Source organism: Trichosurus vulpecula, chromosome 8 (assembly GCF_011100635.1).
Source record: "Trichosurus vulpecula isolate mTriVul1 chromosome 8, mTriVul1.pri, whole genome shotgun sequence".
NCBI classification, from domain to species: Eukaryota; Metazoa; Chordata; class Mammalia; order Diprotodontia; family Phalangeridae; genus Trichosurus; species Trichosurus vulpecula.
In genome coordinates, this window is record NC_050580.1 from 59425140 (window position 1) to 59444707 (window position 19568).

At 39.9% G+C, this 19568-nt stretch overlaps 1 protein-coding gene across 6 annotated transcripts in view; it reads right to left on the reverse strand.

Moving 5' to 3' along the window:
- KCNMA1 (potassium calcium-activated channel subfamily M alpha 1) overlaps positions 1-19568 on the reverse strand; it is a 901346-nt gene that overhangs the window by 125208 nt on the left and 756570 nt on the right. For 2 of the 6 annotated variants that reach the window (XM_036736099.1, XM_036736102.1), the window contains exon 19: positions 17959-17967. The exons of the other annotated variants lie outside the window; for them this stretch is intronic. In XM_036736099.1, the coding sequence (XP_036591994.1) occupies positions 17959-17967 (9 nt within the window). The remainder of the gene's footprint in view (positions 1-17958; positions 17968-19568) is intronic. 6 annotated transcript variants of the gene reach the window in all.

A 19568-nucleotide genomic window follows, 5' to 3' on the forward strand; every position in this document is an offset into this window, starting at 1 on the left:
GAAGAGAGTCGAACTAGCATTTATTAAATACCTACTATATGCCAAGCACTGTGCTAAGTGCCCATTTGAGAAAGGGCACATTTTCATGTGTGGGGGGTAACCAACCAGATTCTATTTGGCATCCTTATTCCCCGGGAAGTTTGAAAATTGACACAGGAGAATAATTAGGCTCAAACTACTCTGAAAAAGAAAATACAAATTATCAAACTTTTTGATTTGTTATAACCAATATTTTACTAGCATTCCAAAAAATCCTAGATATATTCTCTGGTCCCATTCATTGGGTAAGTTGGTTGGGAATTCTTGCCTACTGTGATTTCCCTGCACAAAGTTTATTCCTAACATTGTGTTTCCAGATGTGCTTTCCTAATATTTACTCTATCACAAAGTATTTAGATCATACTTACTAAACGGTAATTTCCTAGATCAGTTTTCCACTTTTTTGGTCAGCAGCATTTTCTTTCCCTAATCCTCTTGTGTCTGTCTCTTAGTCCTTAATTTCTCAGAAATGACCATAAGCTACTTAGCAAATATAAAGGAAACTTTAAGAATAATAACTTGTGATTCATTTCTTCTCTGGCTTAAAAGCATGCCAACTCGCTTCCAAATACTAGCTCTTCTCTTATCTACTGTCTGGGACAGAATCCTTTTTCATACACCCCACCTCCTGCTCAAGAAACATTTTTATCCTCTGTTTTGTAGTTTGGCTAGCAAAACCTCCTGCATTATATGCCTTTAAGGGGTAAAGTTGCCCATCTCTTCTTCTTCAGTGAGAGCTGATAGTTTCAAGCCCTCAAAACTGGCAGACTGCTTGAATTGAGATCATTTTTATCCCTATAAAGAGCTCTGGTCACAGGATATGGTTCCATGCTCTGGAGATTCCAAATGTTTTCCCACAGGTGATAGTGTCCTGTTAATAGCTTATCTTCATGTTGAAAAAGAAATCCTCACAGTGGGTGATGTGCATTAATACAGACTTATGTCCAAGCCTCCAGTTCTTAGGTCATGTTTTCTTGTATCACCATAAGCCTTTTGGTGTTGTCCAGCACTAAAGTACTTAAGAACCTGTTGTGATCCCTGAAGAAGCAAGCGTGCCTTTCTTTTATAGCTTCCCCTTAATGGTGTGGCATAAAGAATGGATAACAAAGACTGGCTCCATTTGGGGATGGTTGTTGGATTAGAAACTAGAACAAGAAATGGCAGGGGTGGATTTTTTTAAGTGTCTTCCCACCCAGTCTGATCCAGACTTCAAGGGAAAGTCTTCTTGGATCTTGAGTGGATGGGACTCTCCAATGTTCACAAAGATATACCTTTTCCTCTTATTAGGTGCATTGTTCTTCCTTTAGGTCTATATCCCCATTGTGATGCGAAAAGGATGCCTCATTGTCTTGAGACTCAGTGTTTTCCTTCTAATTCATTATGTGTATGCTATGAATTTCCAGGTATATTTAGTCTATCTGGATTTCTTGATCTTCGGTAGGATTTTTTTTTCAAAAGGATAAGAAAAGGGGTGGGACTCTTAAGGACAAGGTTAATATGTGAAAGGTGAGGATATAGGAGTCAACCTGATTACTTTTTATATATTTAACATTCTAAAGAAAAGATCAACAATCAGCCAGACCAGCCCCTATGTTTTCTTAGCCTTTCTCTTAATTTTAGTTGCTGCTTTTCCTATCCTTGTAAGAAGACTCAGAATATCAATCAATCAAGATTTATTAAGTACCTACTATGAGCTAGACACTATTAGATAAATAATTCCACCTGTCCCAGTTTGGCCCTAGAGAGCCCACATGATGTCACAGACATAGACACTATGACAAGGACACACTGAACAAAGGAAAATCTTGTGCACATAAAGAAAAAAAAAGGAAAATAACATTGCAAGGAGATGCACAAAAAAGGCCAAATGACTTCCTGGGATTTCATGTGGCTGAACTTCATAGCAAATGTGTTTTGTATTTTCACTGGAATAGAAGTGGTTGAAAACTACAGCAGATTTAAACTGAATGGGATGTGAATTTTTTTTCTGCACAGATGTAAGGAGACATACTGTGTCCTTGAGATAGATAGAAGGGGACACGTCTTGTTTCCATAGACAAGGATTTTAACAAATTGTGCCCATTAGTTCTAACTGGAGAGGTCAGAGTCAAGGATTGTCTGTAGAGCGGGGTTCTAGGACCCAGACAAGTGTACAAACCTGCTCATTCATTATAGCTCTTAGTCCTGGGCCTGCTGCCCCCTTTAGGAAAGCAGATGGGAGAACCTAGTTTCCCTTTGCCCTCATCACAGCCAAAGCTGCTTATGTCAGTTTGAGATGGGAGTGCTAGAGGAAGTCAGAGAAACTGGAGGAAGTATCCCAATAGCCAGTGTAATGGCTCCCACATGGTTGGTTTGCATGCCTGGCGGCTATATATGTAAATTCTGCCACAATGAGATGAAAATACCACTGAGCAGTTAGTAAGCAAATATGAATCCCAATGGGCTGCTGGGTCAGTTAAGGAGAATAAAACCGATGACATTTAACTAATAGAAATCAACTGGTTTGGAGCAATTAATTAAATTTAAAAAGCAAACTAAGATTGCTTTTCCTGCTCTTCAATTAGTCTCTTTTGTAACTATTAAGTATTGATTATCTGATTGCTTGTCAAATATTAAGAAGTCTTTAGAGTTTTTGTATGTTATGGTACCATCAGAATATGTAAGAAGAAATTGACTGTTAATGGCAGACATCCAAGAAAAGGTAAGAGAGTCATATCAAAGAGGAAAAATGGGGAAGACAACATTTCAGAGGATCCCAATAGATTAGGAAGTTCTTGACTTGGGATCTAGAGACCCCACCCACTTCCAAGAGGTCAGTGAACTTTGGGGGTTAAAAAAGATACATAATTATTTTCACTAAACTTTGGTTTCCTTTTAATTCTATGCATTTATAAGAATATTCTGAGTAGGGGTCCATAGGCTTCATCAGAGTGCCAAAGGTGCCCATGACACACATACAGAGGTTAAGAAGGATATATAAGTAGGTCAACCTACTCTTCTTGCCTATAAGTTGACCATGGCTAATGTGCTTTCTTTACTGTGCTGCTGTTTTTTTACTCAAAAGGCAAAGTTTTTGGTTGATGAAGCCACATGACAAGATCCTTCCTCAGATTAAGAAATGAACAAACCCTAGGGATTAGGACTAAATGAAAAGAGTGACTAGGAATAGAGGCATCTAGTTTCATTTCAGTAGTAATGCAGGGGGATGGCAGAGGGTGATGAATCTGGTGCCTCAGTGCCCAATAAGAGTCTCTCGACCAGCTTTGCACTGGCATCATCAGTGTGATATGGATTGGAGACATTGGCCAATCATGTCAGAGCCAATCAGCTGTAGATGGGCAGCAGTCATCAGCTGGGGAGACTATCCTAAAAGCAGAATGGAGAATTTCCTGGCCTCAATGTGCTATTTGCTCCCACAGCTGTTTCTAAAAGCCTCTTCCCAGAGGCCCATTTAGAGTGAAATTAAATGCAACTTTGACTTAATTAACGTTTTAAATGATAATGAATACAATGTAGATTCATAGGAGGCATTTACATTGTGTTGTAAAATTGATAAAAATTTAATAACTCTTTGTTAATAAGTTATGTCTCTCCAGACCCATAAAGCCTAAGGCGCTGTAAACTCTAGACTGGGGTCTAATCTAGTTTCCCTGTGCAGGTGGAAGAGGCAGGCAGGAGACTGACTTGACATTTGCTCTAAGCCTGCTCTGATTCAAACCTCTGCTTGTTCATCAGGACTTTATTTCATATAGTAAAGGTCAAGAATTGGGCTCAAGGCAGAGCTATGACAGAAATGCTCAAGTGGAAACCAAGCCAGCCCTGGCATCTGTCACTTGAGATAGCAGAGGAGGAGGAGAGACAGAGAGCTAACTGGCTAGCATCTGTCCTGTACCAAGGAGGTAAGATGAAGAATCTACTGCCTGGTGCTAAGAACTGTCAGGGTGAGTTTCATGACAACCAGCCACACTTGGGATATAAAAATGCAAACATAATTTCCACGTCACCTTGCATAAGACCCTCTGTGTGGCTCAGTCCACTGGGATGCAGGCAACATCTTTACTAGTTTGTCCCCAAAGAGGCAAATCTTTCCCTAGTCATTTTCCTGTGCTCCTGGTAGGGAAGATGAGCAAGGACAAAAGGTAAAGAAGAGCCACCAAAGTGTCCTGTGCTTTTCTCCCACCATATACTTCCCTCACCTGTGAATGCTTTGCTTTAGCTGTTGAGCCCCTTTCAGCTATAGCATACATCCCTTCTCTCTTTCAAACATATGAAGAAATGGAGACAATCATCAGAACAATTTATTGCTAAATGTCACCCAACAAAAGTCAATTGATGAACCATCTATCTACCTCATTAGAGTTGGCAATGGCTGGCAATAGAGAGCATCCTGATAGGCTCCACTGTCTGGACCATTTTACTGCTCTTTCAGGACCAGATGGTGATGACTCTTTTACTCTATGAAAGATTAGCATTTACCTACATCCTCCCATAAGTCCTGAGGAGCCAAATTTCAAAACAGATGAGTTAGGAGGAGGAGAGTCAGTGTACTTAGAGGGAAGGAAATTTTAGTGAAGAAGTATTTTGTTGTATGGGGTGTGTGTGTGTGTGTGTGTATGTATGTATGTATGTATGAAGGAATGCCTTCTCTAGTGTGAAAGTAGGAAAAAGAAAAGGCCCAGGAGGATTCTGGAAGAACCAATATGCACATTAGGAATTCAGCAATTAAAATGATCTGGGCTGAATTATCCATGACTCTCCCTTCCATTATCATTAGTAAGACAACTTGTAGGATTCATTGTCCAGTAGTGAAATAAACCAAGATTGGAATATAGGAACAGAGTAAAAAGTCACTTAAAGCTGTATATAAGGGAATAAAAATAATTCCTTTATCATTTCAGAAGATCATGCAGGTCCTCTTCCCATATACTCATTGACTAACAAGTTCTTAGGAAATAGGCTTCATGAGGTACTTGGGGAAAAAAAAATCACCCCCTGGTCACCAGTTATTTGGCGATGACCTTCTCTGACCTTAGCTGGGCTAGGTTTCTGACCACAAGTTTCTGTCTAGCTTGGTGGAACCTACCACCATTATCACCACACTATGATGAGACACTAGATTTGTGGATAAAACATGGACTTTTTGAGCATTTTACTCTATTTCATCTCATTTCAACTGGCTTTGTCAACTGTCCACATATGGTGTATCCCTTTATGGTAATTTTCTTGATGTTGATGTCATGTCAAATTCTCCAGATCCTCTACCCCTCATTATCTAACTCATGTACTTCAAAAATGCTCTACTTCACTTGGGTGCCTTAGAGCTACTGACAACTGTGAATTCTACACCTACACAAACCAAGGGCTGACGAAGACGAGTCGATTTTTGTTTATTTTGTGGCAAGGCAAAAGATGACACAATAGTGATATACTGTCCATTCTGCCTTCCTTTTTTATCACGGTAGACTTGTCCTCTCTCAAGTGAACTTTCTAAGCTAAGTGACACCTTGTATTATACCAACAAGAGAAATAAAAGTCATACACAGCTTAAGATTAGCACAGCCGTTTGCAAAAGGATGAATGCAATTCCATAGGCTTAAACTATTAGTAAATAGAAACACTATTATGTGTATGTTAGCTGAGACTCTACAAAAGAAAAATCCAAGGATCTGTTTTCTTTTTTTAACCAAAGGATTCTTTTGTTTATGCTACCATCACAGGAGGTTTGTGACAAATATCATGTGACATCCATCTCAACAAGTTTGAATCAATTAGGTTTCTGTTGTGTCATAGTATCATAATTTTAATTGTCCCTTTATGTTAGACACTAGACTGGACTGAGATAGTAGCAACAGACTCCAAAACAGAGAGGAAGGCCATTTTAGAAATTTGTGTTAGAAAATTTGCAGAGAGGTAGAACCACAAATTGTTGCTGCTGTTGTTCAATGGAACAAAAGAAATGAGTGTTTCTATACCACTGTACACAGAAATGGCTCACTCTGGAGAGACTTGGCCTGCAGTTGGTCCCTATGGTGGCAACTTCAACGTGGCCATTTGGGAGAAACCTTACTCATGCCAAGGCATGCTGGAGAGTATATCATCCCTCATCAGTAGCTGGTTCTACAATGCTCTGCTCATATCCACTGAGTCTGATACATTAAACTGTCTAATTCACTAATACCCTGCAAATAAGAGGTTCTTTTTTTTATCAGGGTGAAACTTTGGTAGTCGCTGACAGAATCAACAGTGTTAGCCAATCAATTGGTTCTTTAAGAATGTCAAAAGGAAAATACCCACTGAACAGGAATAAATCTCTGCAATGAGGCAGATTTTTATAAACATTGTGAATACTATGAAGACATTCACACTCCTCTGAGAATTTCCTTTTTCTATGCCTACTACAGAAAACATATAATGGAGGGTTGGCTTTCCATTTAAAGTATCTTGGAAATTAAAAGCTTTTCCTTAAAAAGACAGTGAAAATCAGAGAGTAAAGAGACTAAAAGAGGGGGCAGGGAGAGAGAAAAAAAAGAAAGAAGTGCATTAAATAATCTTAGAAGCACATCAGCCCAACTGGGGAACTGCGACCAAAGCAAGCACCATAATAGTATAATGACCTTTAATGAGTGTCTTGGGAAACAATATAGTCCCAGCATAAAAGACAAAGGGCAAAACCCATCAGGGCTACGCTGACACTAATTCAGAATGATTTTCTGAACAACTAAAGAATGTAAGAGAGGTAATCTGATCCGCCCATCTGACCTCACTTTGATTCAAGGGCCCTTCTCCTGCCATTTTTAATCGTCAAACACTCTACATTTCACATCTGCTCATATTTAATGAAAAGCCGACTCTCACCACCATTCTTTGAGTCAACTAGCTCTGTCAAAATGGGTACCAGCCGACCCCACGGCAGGACTAGGGAAGCCCTGTGATTTCTACTGAAGCATTGCCAGTAAATTTCTGCATGTAGATGGCTAGTTTTTAATGGGAGAAGAAAGGCTTATGTGGGTTTGTGAAGGGACTCGAATTGGTATTGATTTTTCTTACTTATTATTAACAGTCAAAGGTGAGTGGTCTCACACAGGGAAGAATGAAATCTGCTTTCATTTGATGGAGTGATGACTGGGGGGAGGCTAGTGAAACAGAGGAGGCGAAATCTCTTCTGAGCTGTCAATACCAGTTAAAGCTTCAATGTGCAGCCAAAAGCTACATGTTTCCCTACAGTGGTTCTGTTTGGGGGAGGCAGGAGGGCCATGAGATCATGCACAGGATGTTTCTGAGTGGACAGGGCAATACAGTCCAAAATGCTGTCTTCTCTTACTTTTATCCTTACTTCCACCCAACCAAAGCTTGGAGAAAATTGGAAAGCTACTGAAATGCTCCAAAATACGGTTTCTCCTTGGATACGGGAGAAATTATACCCCTTGGCATTTCCCAAGTAGGATAGTCATTTACTTTGCTATGTCTAGTGGGAAGAGAGTTAGGGCTAGGACTTGACCACAAGAGCTTTTTCTTTTCTTCCAAGTAAAGAGGGAATGCTTAAAGAGGCAGTGAGTCCTGGCTGTGGTTTGGGGGATCAAAAAGCTGATTGGGATCAGAAGTGTACATCCTGCTTAAAACCAGAGGTTCTGAGAAAAGGACAATTCAAGTGGCAGACGATTATTCTTCGTTGATCAATCACAGCAGTCCTCCTCAAACAAAACCAAGTGTAGCCCAAGACTTTTTTTGCTCCACTACTCCTCTGCTCTGAAAATCAATCCAATTCACTTTTTTAAAAAATCACCTCCCGTGTATGGCACACCGAGCTAGGCTTTGGGCAAAATGGAAAGTTTAGATAAGACTGTTCTTGTCCAGGTGAAGCTCATGGCCTAGTGGGGTGGGGGTAGGGGGGTTGTCATTCTCCTCTTCTATCTTCTCATTGCTTCCCCCATACCATCCTTCCTTACCACTTGCCTATAAAACTGTTAGCAACTCCTAATAGATCTTTCCATGTTCCTCTCTAATGCATCCTTCACACAACTACCAGATTTCTCTTCTATATGCACCATTATGGTTATGAACAAGTTCTGGCAACTAGTACCTAGTTCTAATATTTCTCTACTCAAAATATACAGGTATCAATCCATTGGGGAAACACAGAATAGAATGCAATAAGAAGCCTAGTGGACAGTGTGGGCAAAGCTCATTATCAATTGAGTTTAGGAGGGGTGATGTCATGGAGAAGGTAGGACTAATTTGAGTTGAACTTGAAAAGGAAGATAGGAATTTCAGTGGTCAAAAATGGGGAGGAAAGGCATTCAGGAATCTAGTGCATTGTCAGCAAAGACCTGGACACAGGGAAGCCCAGGGCATATTCAAGGGTAAAGAGTTCATTTTTGATAGAATATAGATTACCATGGTAGAGTTTAGCATGAAACAAGGCCTTAATGATAGGATGGCACCAGAATGGGCAGAGCCTTAAATTTCAGGTAATAGAGTTCAAACTTCACTTGATATGCAATACGGAAACAGGAGAAATTTTGGAGCAGGGAAATAACCTAATCACTTCTATGCATATAGAAGATAAGGAGTAGATGGTATTGTCTTAGTTGGAATAATTTTAATCATTAATGGAATGAAAGGGGGAAAAGAGGATACCTTCTTTTGCCTGAGTTTCACATTTGCTTGGGTTTCATGAACAAAATAATTTATTCAGTGTGAGATCTACCCTGATGCCTTTAAAGACCGATTATTGGAAGGAAAAGGCCTCTTTGAGCTTTTGCCTGATTGTATATTGGAACAGAGTGAAATTCCTTTCAGTCCCTCTCTGTAAGTCCATTTGATGTAGCTTTTAAGAATAGCATCTTGCCAGCTGGCATCATTATGAAGGAGATAACTCTCCCAGGTATTCTCATGAATTAGAAGACGACTTTTTGCCCCAATTCAGTTATTCTAAGTAACTCTAATATTGTCCGTCACAGTAAGGAGTGTATATTATGAGACTTAGACCTGAGTTTCAGTGTTAAATACTATCAAAGGAAAGAGAACTCTGTCCCATTGCACTCAATGGGAATTTTCTCCTACTAGGTAGGCCTCTGAAGCCTTTCTTAAGCCATCACATTACCTGTGCTCTAAACTTCACCTCACTCTCCACCCCCACAACTGTGTGAACTAAAATGAGTAAAGTCCATTTTGAACTGGACTTGATTAAGCATGACATTACCCTCCTGGTCAACCCTCCTGGGGTTTGGATCACATTAACTATTATATATACTATTTTTTTCATCTCTGCTGATGGAGAGGATAAAGTGAATGTCTGTCCAGGACATAGTTAAGCTGTATATAGGCACCTGTACAAGAAGGGCTGGTAGCAGTGAGAATAGAAAGGAAGGGACAGATTGTTTGGACAGAATCGATAGAACTCGTAACCCAAATGGATCCAAGAGATGAAAGAGGGAGATGACTCAAAGAACATACCAAGGTGATATTACAGCTGCAGACTTGATCAAAGTCTTTTCAAAATACCAAACAGAAACTCCTCAAGGATCACATAATTTATGTCCATGCTCTCTGTCATCAAAAAGATATGAGTTATGCAATGTTGACAATGGAAACCATCAGCTCCCTAATGAGGAGTACTGTGGTATACCTGGCTCTGCCACTAGGCAGAAACACAAACAACATGACCTCAGTGTGAAAATCTGATATTTTTACAGTAACGTACTATGAATATTGCTTTATTAAAATGAGTGAAGGCACAGTCCCAGCACTGCTAACTAAGCCTTTCAAGGAGTCAATCCAATCAAAATTGGTGAAACACTGTAGTTTTTCTTTCCTTTTTATAAGTGCCTGAATATTCTGTTCCTATTGGGAACTGAAATTATAATATAATTTTGGGGGGCATAAGATTTTTTTCAGATAACTTCACAATTCCCCTCCCCCAAAGGGAAGAATGTTCTAAGTTTGGAGTATTCCTAAGGAGGACCCTCCAAACTACATCATAATAATAGATCATATTATGAGATATGTAAAAGTTTATAGAAGGCTTGCCTCATGACAAGTCTGTGAAATAGGAAAAGCAGATGAATCAATTGAGGCACAGTAATTTAAGTGACTTGCCCAAGGGTCACAAAACTAGAAGATGTCAGAGCCAAGAATCAAACTCAGATCTTTGACAGATGTATATGTATGTATATACGTATGTGTGGGTGTTTGTATATGTGTGGGTATGTGTGTATATATATATATATATATATATATATGTGTGTGTGTGTGTGTGTGTGTGTGTGTATATATATGTATATGTATCTATATCTGAATAATTTCCCCCATCATACCACCAGGCTTGAGGCCTTAGGGTTCCTCTCTTAAAGGAAGAGGGGAGAATCCTGAGGGGCTGGAAGACCAAGAAGTAGGCCTGAATATAAAAACATCCTCACATCTCAAGATGCTTTGTGAGAAACCCCTTTAGCCCACTGCATGTCATTCAAACCCAGAGTTGACATAGATGGCTCTTAAATTGAGACTTTTTTTCCATTCAATTTCATCAACAACATATTTGCTGTACTGTTGAGCCAATTGCCCCTTCCATTTATGAAATAAAAATAAAGCATTACTAGACCACACTATTTAGGTCCTGCTTTGTTAGGAAGCACACAAAATAAATTAGTGAATCACAAAAATCAGAAAAGGGACACTCCAAAGGCATAAACACAGATACACAGATATATAGAAAGGTAAATAAAGGACCACAGAAGAGATAACATTTGAGAAAGCATCACCCTTGTAAACGCAAGGAACCACAGGGCACAGCACAAGACGGGGATGATAATACCACAAACACAAAAGACATGGAACATCATGTGTTGGTGTTAAAACTTACAGGCATGTAAACTGGTGGAGCAATCATTAACAGAGACAGAAGAAAGTGGGAAGGCTCTCTCAAGGGTGTCCATGTTACTATGAGCGTTGCCTGACATGCAAGAGCAGTCACGCTCAGAACGTCCACAATCAAAACAACATGCCAGTTTCATTCTCTTGTAGATGGACATCTTGGCTATAACCATGTGGTTGGATGGGAGGAGAGGAAGAGCGGCAGGTTAATGGCAAGGTTATACATAACAAGGCAGCTGGAAGGTAATTGACGGGATTTAATACAGGCCTTAGTTTACGTTAACAGTCTTGACCCAGAAAAAAATGCAGTACGATTATCGATAACAGTTTGGCTGCACATCATAAAACAGGGAAAAAATAAATTGTCTTTGGATTCCCCAAGGCTGTCGTATGTTATATTTCCCCCCCCCCAAGGTAAAATGGGTGACCACAGGAAAAGAGAATGGCTAATTGCAATCAGGTTTTTCTATGAAAAGAACAAATTAAAGACAGAAGAATCTCACCAACATTTTCCCCTTGGCCTGATTACTACAAGAGGGCAAAACATGCACACAGCCAATCAATTAATTGCTAATTTGGAACAAGAAATGATTTTTTTTCAAAAACGCAAAAGATACCTAATATGTAGGCATTCCAATTTCCATCTATTTCTTAGCATTAGGCAGAGTCTGGGACAGCTTTCATCAAATTAGATGCAAAACGATTGCGTGTTAATATAGAATTGGAGGATGTCTCTGCTGAACTTCCTGGGAGTGAGTTTACATGATGCCTATAGGAATTTAAATTTACTCTTGACAGAACAAATATCCAAATCTGTCCATATAAGAAATGCGGCTACTCCTGGCTAATGCCGCATATTTGACATTAAAGGCTGTTTACAAATAAGAAATCACCAGAAGCATAAGGGAGGTTGGTCCACCAGAATATACTTAGCCACTCAAGGATGTATTTCTTGCTTCAAGGGGAGAGAATTTGAAAACCACATTGGTTTTTATCTCCCCACCCCCCACCAAGTCCAGAAAAAAAACTAATTTATATAAATGCTGTAAGGTTTGCAATATATGTATATATGCTTATACATATATATGCATATGCATAGATACAGACATATAATCTCACAGCATTACTGAGTGATTCATTTCTTTTCTTCTGTTTTTGTTTTTCTTAGTAGGGGAGTAAATGAATAGACTTTTTTAAAAAATCAATAATAAAATCAAGAACTTCTACTGATCTCATTTGGGATCTGAGCACTACAGCAGTTCTCTCCAAAAGAAGTAATGTTGTTTTGTCTGTATAGACTGCAGGTCAAAACCTAAACTGCCAAGGTAACACAATTGTCTTGGCATCCCTGAAGTACTTCCTTTGATACTCCCATTATAACCCACCAAGCCAATTCACGTAGAAATACAAGCCTGAGAGGCTCTCTGGTCTTATTTTGGATGGTGCCCAAGATGTGTATCATTGGTGAGCACTAACAAGAACTGGTCTGCATCTCGCTGCATAGAAAAGTGGGGTGCTCATCTGCAACTTCTTAGCCAAAAGCAAAAACCCTCTGATGTCAATGTGAACCAAAAAGGGGCTGTTCCTTCTGCCCACAGGTTCCATCAGAGGTTTTTTGGTTTGTTTTTTTTTTTCTTTCCTCCCCCTAGGATGACAGCAGTGTTATTTTAAAATATGGCTTGTGGTTTTGCCCTCCTTGAATGCAACAGTCACCAGGAAGAGAGGTTTAAATCTCTCAAATGGGTCAAGTCCTGTTCTAAGACCTTTATGACTTGCCATACAGTATATTTGTCAAGCAAGGGTAACGTTATGATTGTGAAAAACAGGCACTGGGGGAGATGAATGAGTGATCTCTTCAGCAGCAACCCCATTCCTTTAAACTTTGCTCACATTTCTAGTGACATGTTCTTTTAGCATCCTAGCTGGTCGAGTTATCTTACAGCTGTTCAGATGGATCATCATGCAGCAACCACCTTGCGCACTGCATGGTATATCATTCCTCTGAGCTTAGCTTTTATGGAAAAAGATTTGACTGTGGTGTTTGAACCGAAGGGATCGGGAAGAGACTAGTGGCTACTCTACTCTGCAGGCCTTCTCCTGTTGCAACTCACAACAGTGGTTGAAGCTTGGAGGGGAAGGGCAACTTTATTATAATTTCATTAAAAATTAATTTTGAATGACTAACCCAACTGGAAAATCATGCCTTTGATTTTTTTCTTATAAGGGAAGTATTCTATAAGGGAAGTATTAAAATTTTAAATTCTATAACCACAAATGGATAATAAGACTAACTAGTTTTGCATTCAATGTCTTTTATTTTTATTTTTAGTATCTCTCTTTTAAAAATAATCAAATTATGCAGTAGATGAGAGGGCCACCAAGTTTATTAGCAAAAGTCCCTGGTTTTTATTTCCATACTGCCTTTTCTATATACAAAAATAGAATCTGACACACTTATTAAAAAATCTTTAAAGGGAAAGGAAGAGTAATAGTAGTGGGTGGGAATGTGGTTGATGGAAGGATAGCTTTGGGAACTCTTTCCATAAGAATTAAACCCAAAGAATTAAGACAATTGAAATCCCCTACTCTCAGGGATTCAGAGGGAAGTACCACTTTAAACCCAAGCCTTGCAAGGGACTGTGTTTAACTATTATTTTAGTTGGTTGTTCTGGAGACCATGCATCATTTTGAGAGTTCATATTATTAGCATGCAGGAAACAGGTTTTTAACCTGTTAAAAAGCAGCAAAAAACATGACTTGCTGTAAAAAGATTAACCATTATAGCAAAGCAATATATGTAATTTTTTTAAAAAGGAAAACATGCGATTCTTATTTATTCCTTCCCCAGTCATATTACACTCACACCAAATACAGTATTAAAATTAAAAGAGAAAAACAAACAACATCACACAATATTAGTAAGAATGACTAGTGAGAAGACTGAAGACAATACAGAAATGATTAAAGATGAGTGTCCCATTTGATCAAATTCTCTGTAAGAAGTACCACTGTCCCAAGTGAGCACCAGCTGAGAGAGTAGCTACCTTGCACAGCCTTGGGGGAATGTTCCAAAACCTTTCCTTTGGACAGTCTGCTAGAACTAGGCACTCTTGTGCCCTTGTCTCTAGCCTGGCTCAATTGAGTTCTGCCCTCAAACACCCACCTCAGGCCAGAAGAGGTTACAGGACAATTTGTGCCCATCAGGCAGAGAATCCCAGAATATTTGAGGGTTGCTTTATTCTGAGTTTTTTTTTACCAGTTAATGCCATTAAACATCTCCCCACTGATGAGTGGAATCTCAGAGAGTTTATAACAAAAGGAGTATTATTTTTGAATAATAGTTTCCTTAAATTTTAAAAAGAGGAGTGAGAGAGGATATAAAAATTTGGAGGCAATGATTTCGGATCTCAAAGCCCCCTCTCTCACTGATTCTGCTTCCTTGCATCCATTTGTATTTCTTTTGGTGAAAGGTGAACACCTGATGCCAAAGATGACCCTAAATGCCTCTTTTGTTTTAAATTGGTTCTAAAAGCTAATGCTGCTATTTAAGTCTGCTGCCACTTCTGGGGACAGTCTGGAGTGGGGGTAGGGGTCGGGGAGGGTTGTAGATAGCAATAATCCAAAATTGAAATACAAATTGACTTGTTTCAAATGCAGAGGTTAATTTTAGATTCCTTCAGGGCAGGTATGCCAGCTCTTGGTCTGGCTCTATCACAGGCAAGACAAGGTGCTTCTCTCTCCTGGTGATTCCTTAAAAAAAAAACAATTTTTTAAACAGTCACCCACTATTTGCCCTTCCCACACCACAGCCCCATCATTCAGTCAAGTATTTTTCAAAGGTAACAAAAAGCAGAACTGCAAGGACATCTAGTGGAACCATACAGAAGGGCAGCTGGTCAAGAGAAAAGATCTGGGAGGGCCAGCCCTCAGTGCCTTGGCTCTCATTAAGAATTGAAATGGGGAACACTGTCATTTCAATTCGCCGGTTTCATTTGATCCTGGGTGGAGTTTTAATGGCTGCAGAGGGGGGTGAGGGTGGGGAGGAAGGGACAGCAGGAAGTGTGCCTAGCAAGCAAGCTGGTTCTAATGCTTTCGGCAGCATTAACTAGAACCAGATTAAGCCACCAGCCAGGTCAACTTTCAGCCTCCACTGAAGCTTCCTCAGCCATAAAAGACAACTGTGTTGTGTGTTTCCAACGGTTAATGCACAGGTCAACTGTCTCCCTTTCTTTCCATAATGCTCCAGGGGAAGTCTCCTGGCCTGGGCCTGCCAAGTACTACCAGAGGATAAATTTGCCTTCTTTTCAAAAGTTCCACCCCAAAAGCAGGGTACGAACACCTGGAGTCGCTAATTAGTATTTTTTTTCCAAATCATAAAGTGCCTTCTGCTTGGGCTCCGGTTATGAGTTTGAAGCCAAAAGAATCCTCAGGCCAGGACTGGATTCTGGACCTCATGCCTGCCCCCCCAAATCACCCTGCTGGGGTGTTCTTAGAAATGGTCATCCCTACAACTTTCTAACTGTATGTGTGAATCTTTGTGGGGCACAAGGAAGAACTATCATAAATCAAAGCCTTCACTTCTATTTCCTAGTATTATCTGCAGTGCCAAAGAGGAAGTGTTGGTAAAATTAAAGAATCTCAAGTGGCCAATTCTGTGCTTTAAAATCAAGAAATGATCAGTGGTGCCACTGGAAAACTTCTCATGTATTTGAAAATGTGGTTATAATAAGGGAAGAGAAAACTCTGCAAAAAGCAGCCCCTCTGGACTAAACACGTCCACATTGCTGATATTTCTTCAAGTCAGATTGACAATCTGCTGTCAAACTCAAGTTCTCACTTGAGTTGGCCCTTCCAAGCCAAGCCTGGAATGGGGGAGTGAGTTGGATTTTATCCTGTCCTCAGTACCATCTGCCTCCCACATCAGCAACCAAATTGTCAGCCAATTTCCAATTGTGGAATCTTAATTTCCAGGGTGGATTGGAGGAGGCAGGAGAAAGTAACACTGGACTGTCAGGCTCCAGATGGAGTTTTCCAACTGTTGGAAAAACATCTTTGGTTTCAAACTGAGCAAAGTCGAGGAAAAGACCAGCGTGGAAAAACAAAGATTCTGCTGGGCAATTTATAGTCACTTTTCAGACCAAAACCTCATTTTGAAAATCACTGTTCAAGATATTAAGAGTTCAATGCAAGAAGGAGCTTCACCTCCTGTGCTGGGGAGGAACTAAAATTAGAAATAAAAATAACCATGGAAGAAAATGTCCACCAAGGCTTGGGAGCTGAGGCATTTGTTTGATGTGACATTGAGAATCAGAGAGTGTTGGTTCGGGTCCTATAAATTAGGAGTGATGTCTTCACTTAGCTAAATTCCTCCCATTAGCTTCTGGAGGGAGAAGAAAGTTCTTCCAGGTGGAAGGACTTTCTGTTCCAAGAACAGAAAGAAGGAAAAAGAAAACCTAGTAAGTTAGCATCAGCTGAATGCAGCACACCCAGCTAATTAATTGGTTCTGCCTCCAATGACCATCTTATGGCAAGAAGACTCTGAGGAGCTTGGCACTGAGCTTGGTTGGTGGTTTTTTCTGTGCCATCCCTCAAACTTTAAAGGGATATCCGATTTAGCCCTTGGATCTGGAAGCTAGAAGTTGACTCATCCTCATTATCCACTCAGGGATTGGGTGGAGAGAGTTGCTCAATCAACTGTGTTAGAATTTGATGGCCTCAGGGGCCCCAAAGTTGGGCTGCTACTTTTAACACTAAATTACTGCGTTGTTCACCCTCCAAATTCAGGAGATAGCTCCATCCAAACGATTACCTTAGTGCACTGCTGAACAGAAATGGGGGCAGGATCTGTCACTGGAATAGCATCTCAATCAATCTCTGCTCTTGAGTCAACCAGAAGACCCATGAAGGAGTTTGGTTTTTACTAGTTTGGTGCACCTTGTTCAGGACCAAGGACCATAATAATAATTTCTAAGCCACATTTCTCCAGCATGTATTTAGAAACACTGATCTCTAAATTTCCTTGTAGGCCAGATCTTACTGGGTGAGAAATATGCTCCCTGGGAACGTATTAAGTGTCTGTGGACTTGTATTTACTTCTTGTTAGCCGTAGAGAAACATTTGCAGCAAAGGCAGCATTCTTCTAGCAGGAATGAATGCATCATCTTTCCAGGATGCCTGACCAGCACTCAGGGAGCAGATGGAGGGATGAGTTGGGGCTATAGTATTTTTTTTAATCTTTCTCTTGTGGCCCTGGGGAACTATTGGGTCACATACATGAAAGAGTTATTTTATAGCGAGGGAGACAGAGAGACTTTACAGATTGTTGGAAATAATTACCACAATACATTTACTTGTCTCCAGCCTTTCAGATATTTATATTTCCAAAGCTACTCACACAATTAATTCACTACCTTATATAGAGAGATAGATATGTATGTGGTAGCAAGTACTGCTCTATAGAATATCCATGACTGTATATATAAAAATTAACATTTTTACATATAAAGTACCAATACACATCATATATATCACCATGAAGGAATATATATATATGCAGCATATGGACTTCCTTTTGAGTATGAATTCAAGCACCGTCGCAGTGGAGGCTGAGCCTAATTTTTCAAAGGCAAGCATGTCAATGGCCTCCACTTTATCCGGCATATACAGCTATGGTGGTAATTATTCCAGTCTAATTGGTCTCCCCTAAAAAGTAATGAGACAGGGTCAAAGTCATTTAAGAGAAACACCGTTGTCAAGGTCTTATTTCCAAATGGAAAAAAAATAAGACCGTGTTGGGAGCTGACGAGGAAGGGGTAGGTAGCGCAGGTGGGATGAACAGGCAGCGGGTTCAGCAACCCACTGTCTCCAGCTCTTTGCTAGTCTATGGACCGTGTTGGAGGATGAGAGAGGTGTGGGTATGATGTTATTGCTACATGCAACATAAATATCGAAAAGAAAAGAACTGAAACTATACAGAAATAAAGAATTTCTTCTAGAGAAAGACAGGTGGGACTGGACTCTGGGCTTCTAGGAACCCAATTTACTCACAATATATCACTACCAGTGTGCAGTTAAAATAGAGTAGGGCCCGTGTTCCAAGGCAGCAAGAGAAAAAAAATAAATCAAAAATATGTCAATTATCAAAGATTAAGTAAAATTTCTTAAAACACATCAATTTATACATGATTTGTCCCCTATGATGCCTCCCCTCTCTGTAAGCTTTAAAGCTAGGTGGGGAAATATAAAAAATTAAAGCAGGTTTGCTATACAAAAACAAAAGGAGCCAAGATTTGGCTCCCAGAGCTTTTATCTCAGGCCAAATCGTGCTTTTCTCTTCCTTGGAAAGCTATGTGGAAATTCAAAGAAATGCAAAAGTTAAAACTACATAAACACAGAATGACCAGCTAGAAGCACACTGGATTTCCACCTTTGGGAATTCCTCTGGACAAGGCGACAGGAAACATTACAGGTTATTTGATGAAGGAAGATAGGAGAGAGGAAGCTGTAAAAGGAAGGCCCGGTTATTTTAATTATCCTTGGTTTGTGGAGATGTACCACTCCTAGGTAAATTATTAATACCTAACCTAACAGGTTTGGACAAATGGCTATGTGGGTCAGCTTCTTGCTCAGGCCTTGATGCTGTCATGGTGAATGTACTGGCAGCCTCCAAAGGGACATGGGCCTACCAATGCATTATTCTTGAACCTGGCTTTTGACTGGCTGGGGAAGCTTCCAATAATTAATGCCCTTGTAATTAAGATTTCTTTGTCACAAAATACTTCTTTTCCACTTCCCTCACCTCCATGCAAGGGGAGGTTTATTTTTAGCAATTCACTTTCTACCCCCATCATCTGCATTTCAGTCTCTCTAACACTGGCTGCTCTGCCTTGTTAATTATGAAAAAAAAATATTTGGACAATCCACTTTGCTGTCAAATATTAACTTGACAGCCAAGACCTGCAATGGAGGTGGGGGTAGGGGAGGGAGGGAAACCCAAACAAAACCTTGTCATGTTGGTTTAGCTTTGCAAGAGACAGTGCCTTTGCGATGATCCGGGCTGCACGTGATTAAGAATCATATGCCTCACTAGCTGAACTAACTTTAAGGGAAATGAAGAAAATAAATCATTTCTAACAATTATGAACATTCCCCACCTCCTCCAATGGGGAAAGCAGCTATTGCTGTTGGCTTGTCTGGAACTAGAGTGGGGGAAAATACCCTGGTAGGTCAAACCTTTGCCCTCAGCATCTTAAAAATAAATGTTTATTTACTTGTTTCTTTTCGCTTCACTTGGAGTCGTTAGAAACCTGACTGAAATATCTTTGGTTGAGCCTTCTCTACCACATCATGTCAATGTAAGGATTCTTAACCTGAGGTCCATGAATTTGTTTTTGTTTTTGCAAATATTTGGATAACTGAATTTCAATATGACTGGCTTCCATTGCAATCCTCTGTATTTTATTTTATGTATTTAAAACCATTTTTCTGAGAAGGGGTTTAGACATGGGCTTTGCTAGTGATGCATACAGAAATTAAGAACTCTTGTTTCAGTGATACAATCACCCTCGTTCACCTTCCTATTCCTCCTTCAGCCATCTATGACCTGGTCTTCCTTCTGTTGGCCTACACAAGGGCATGGCTGCTTGGACATGGTCTTA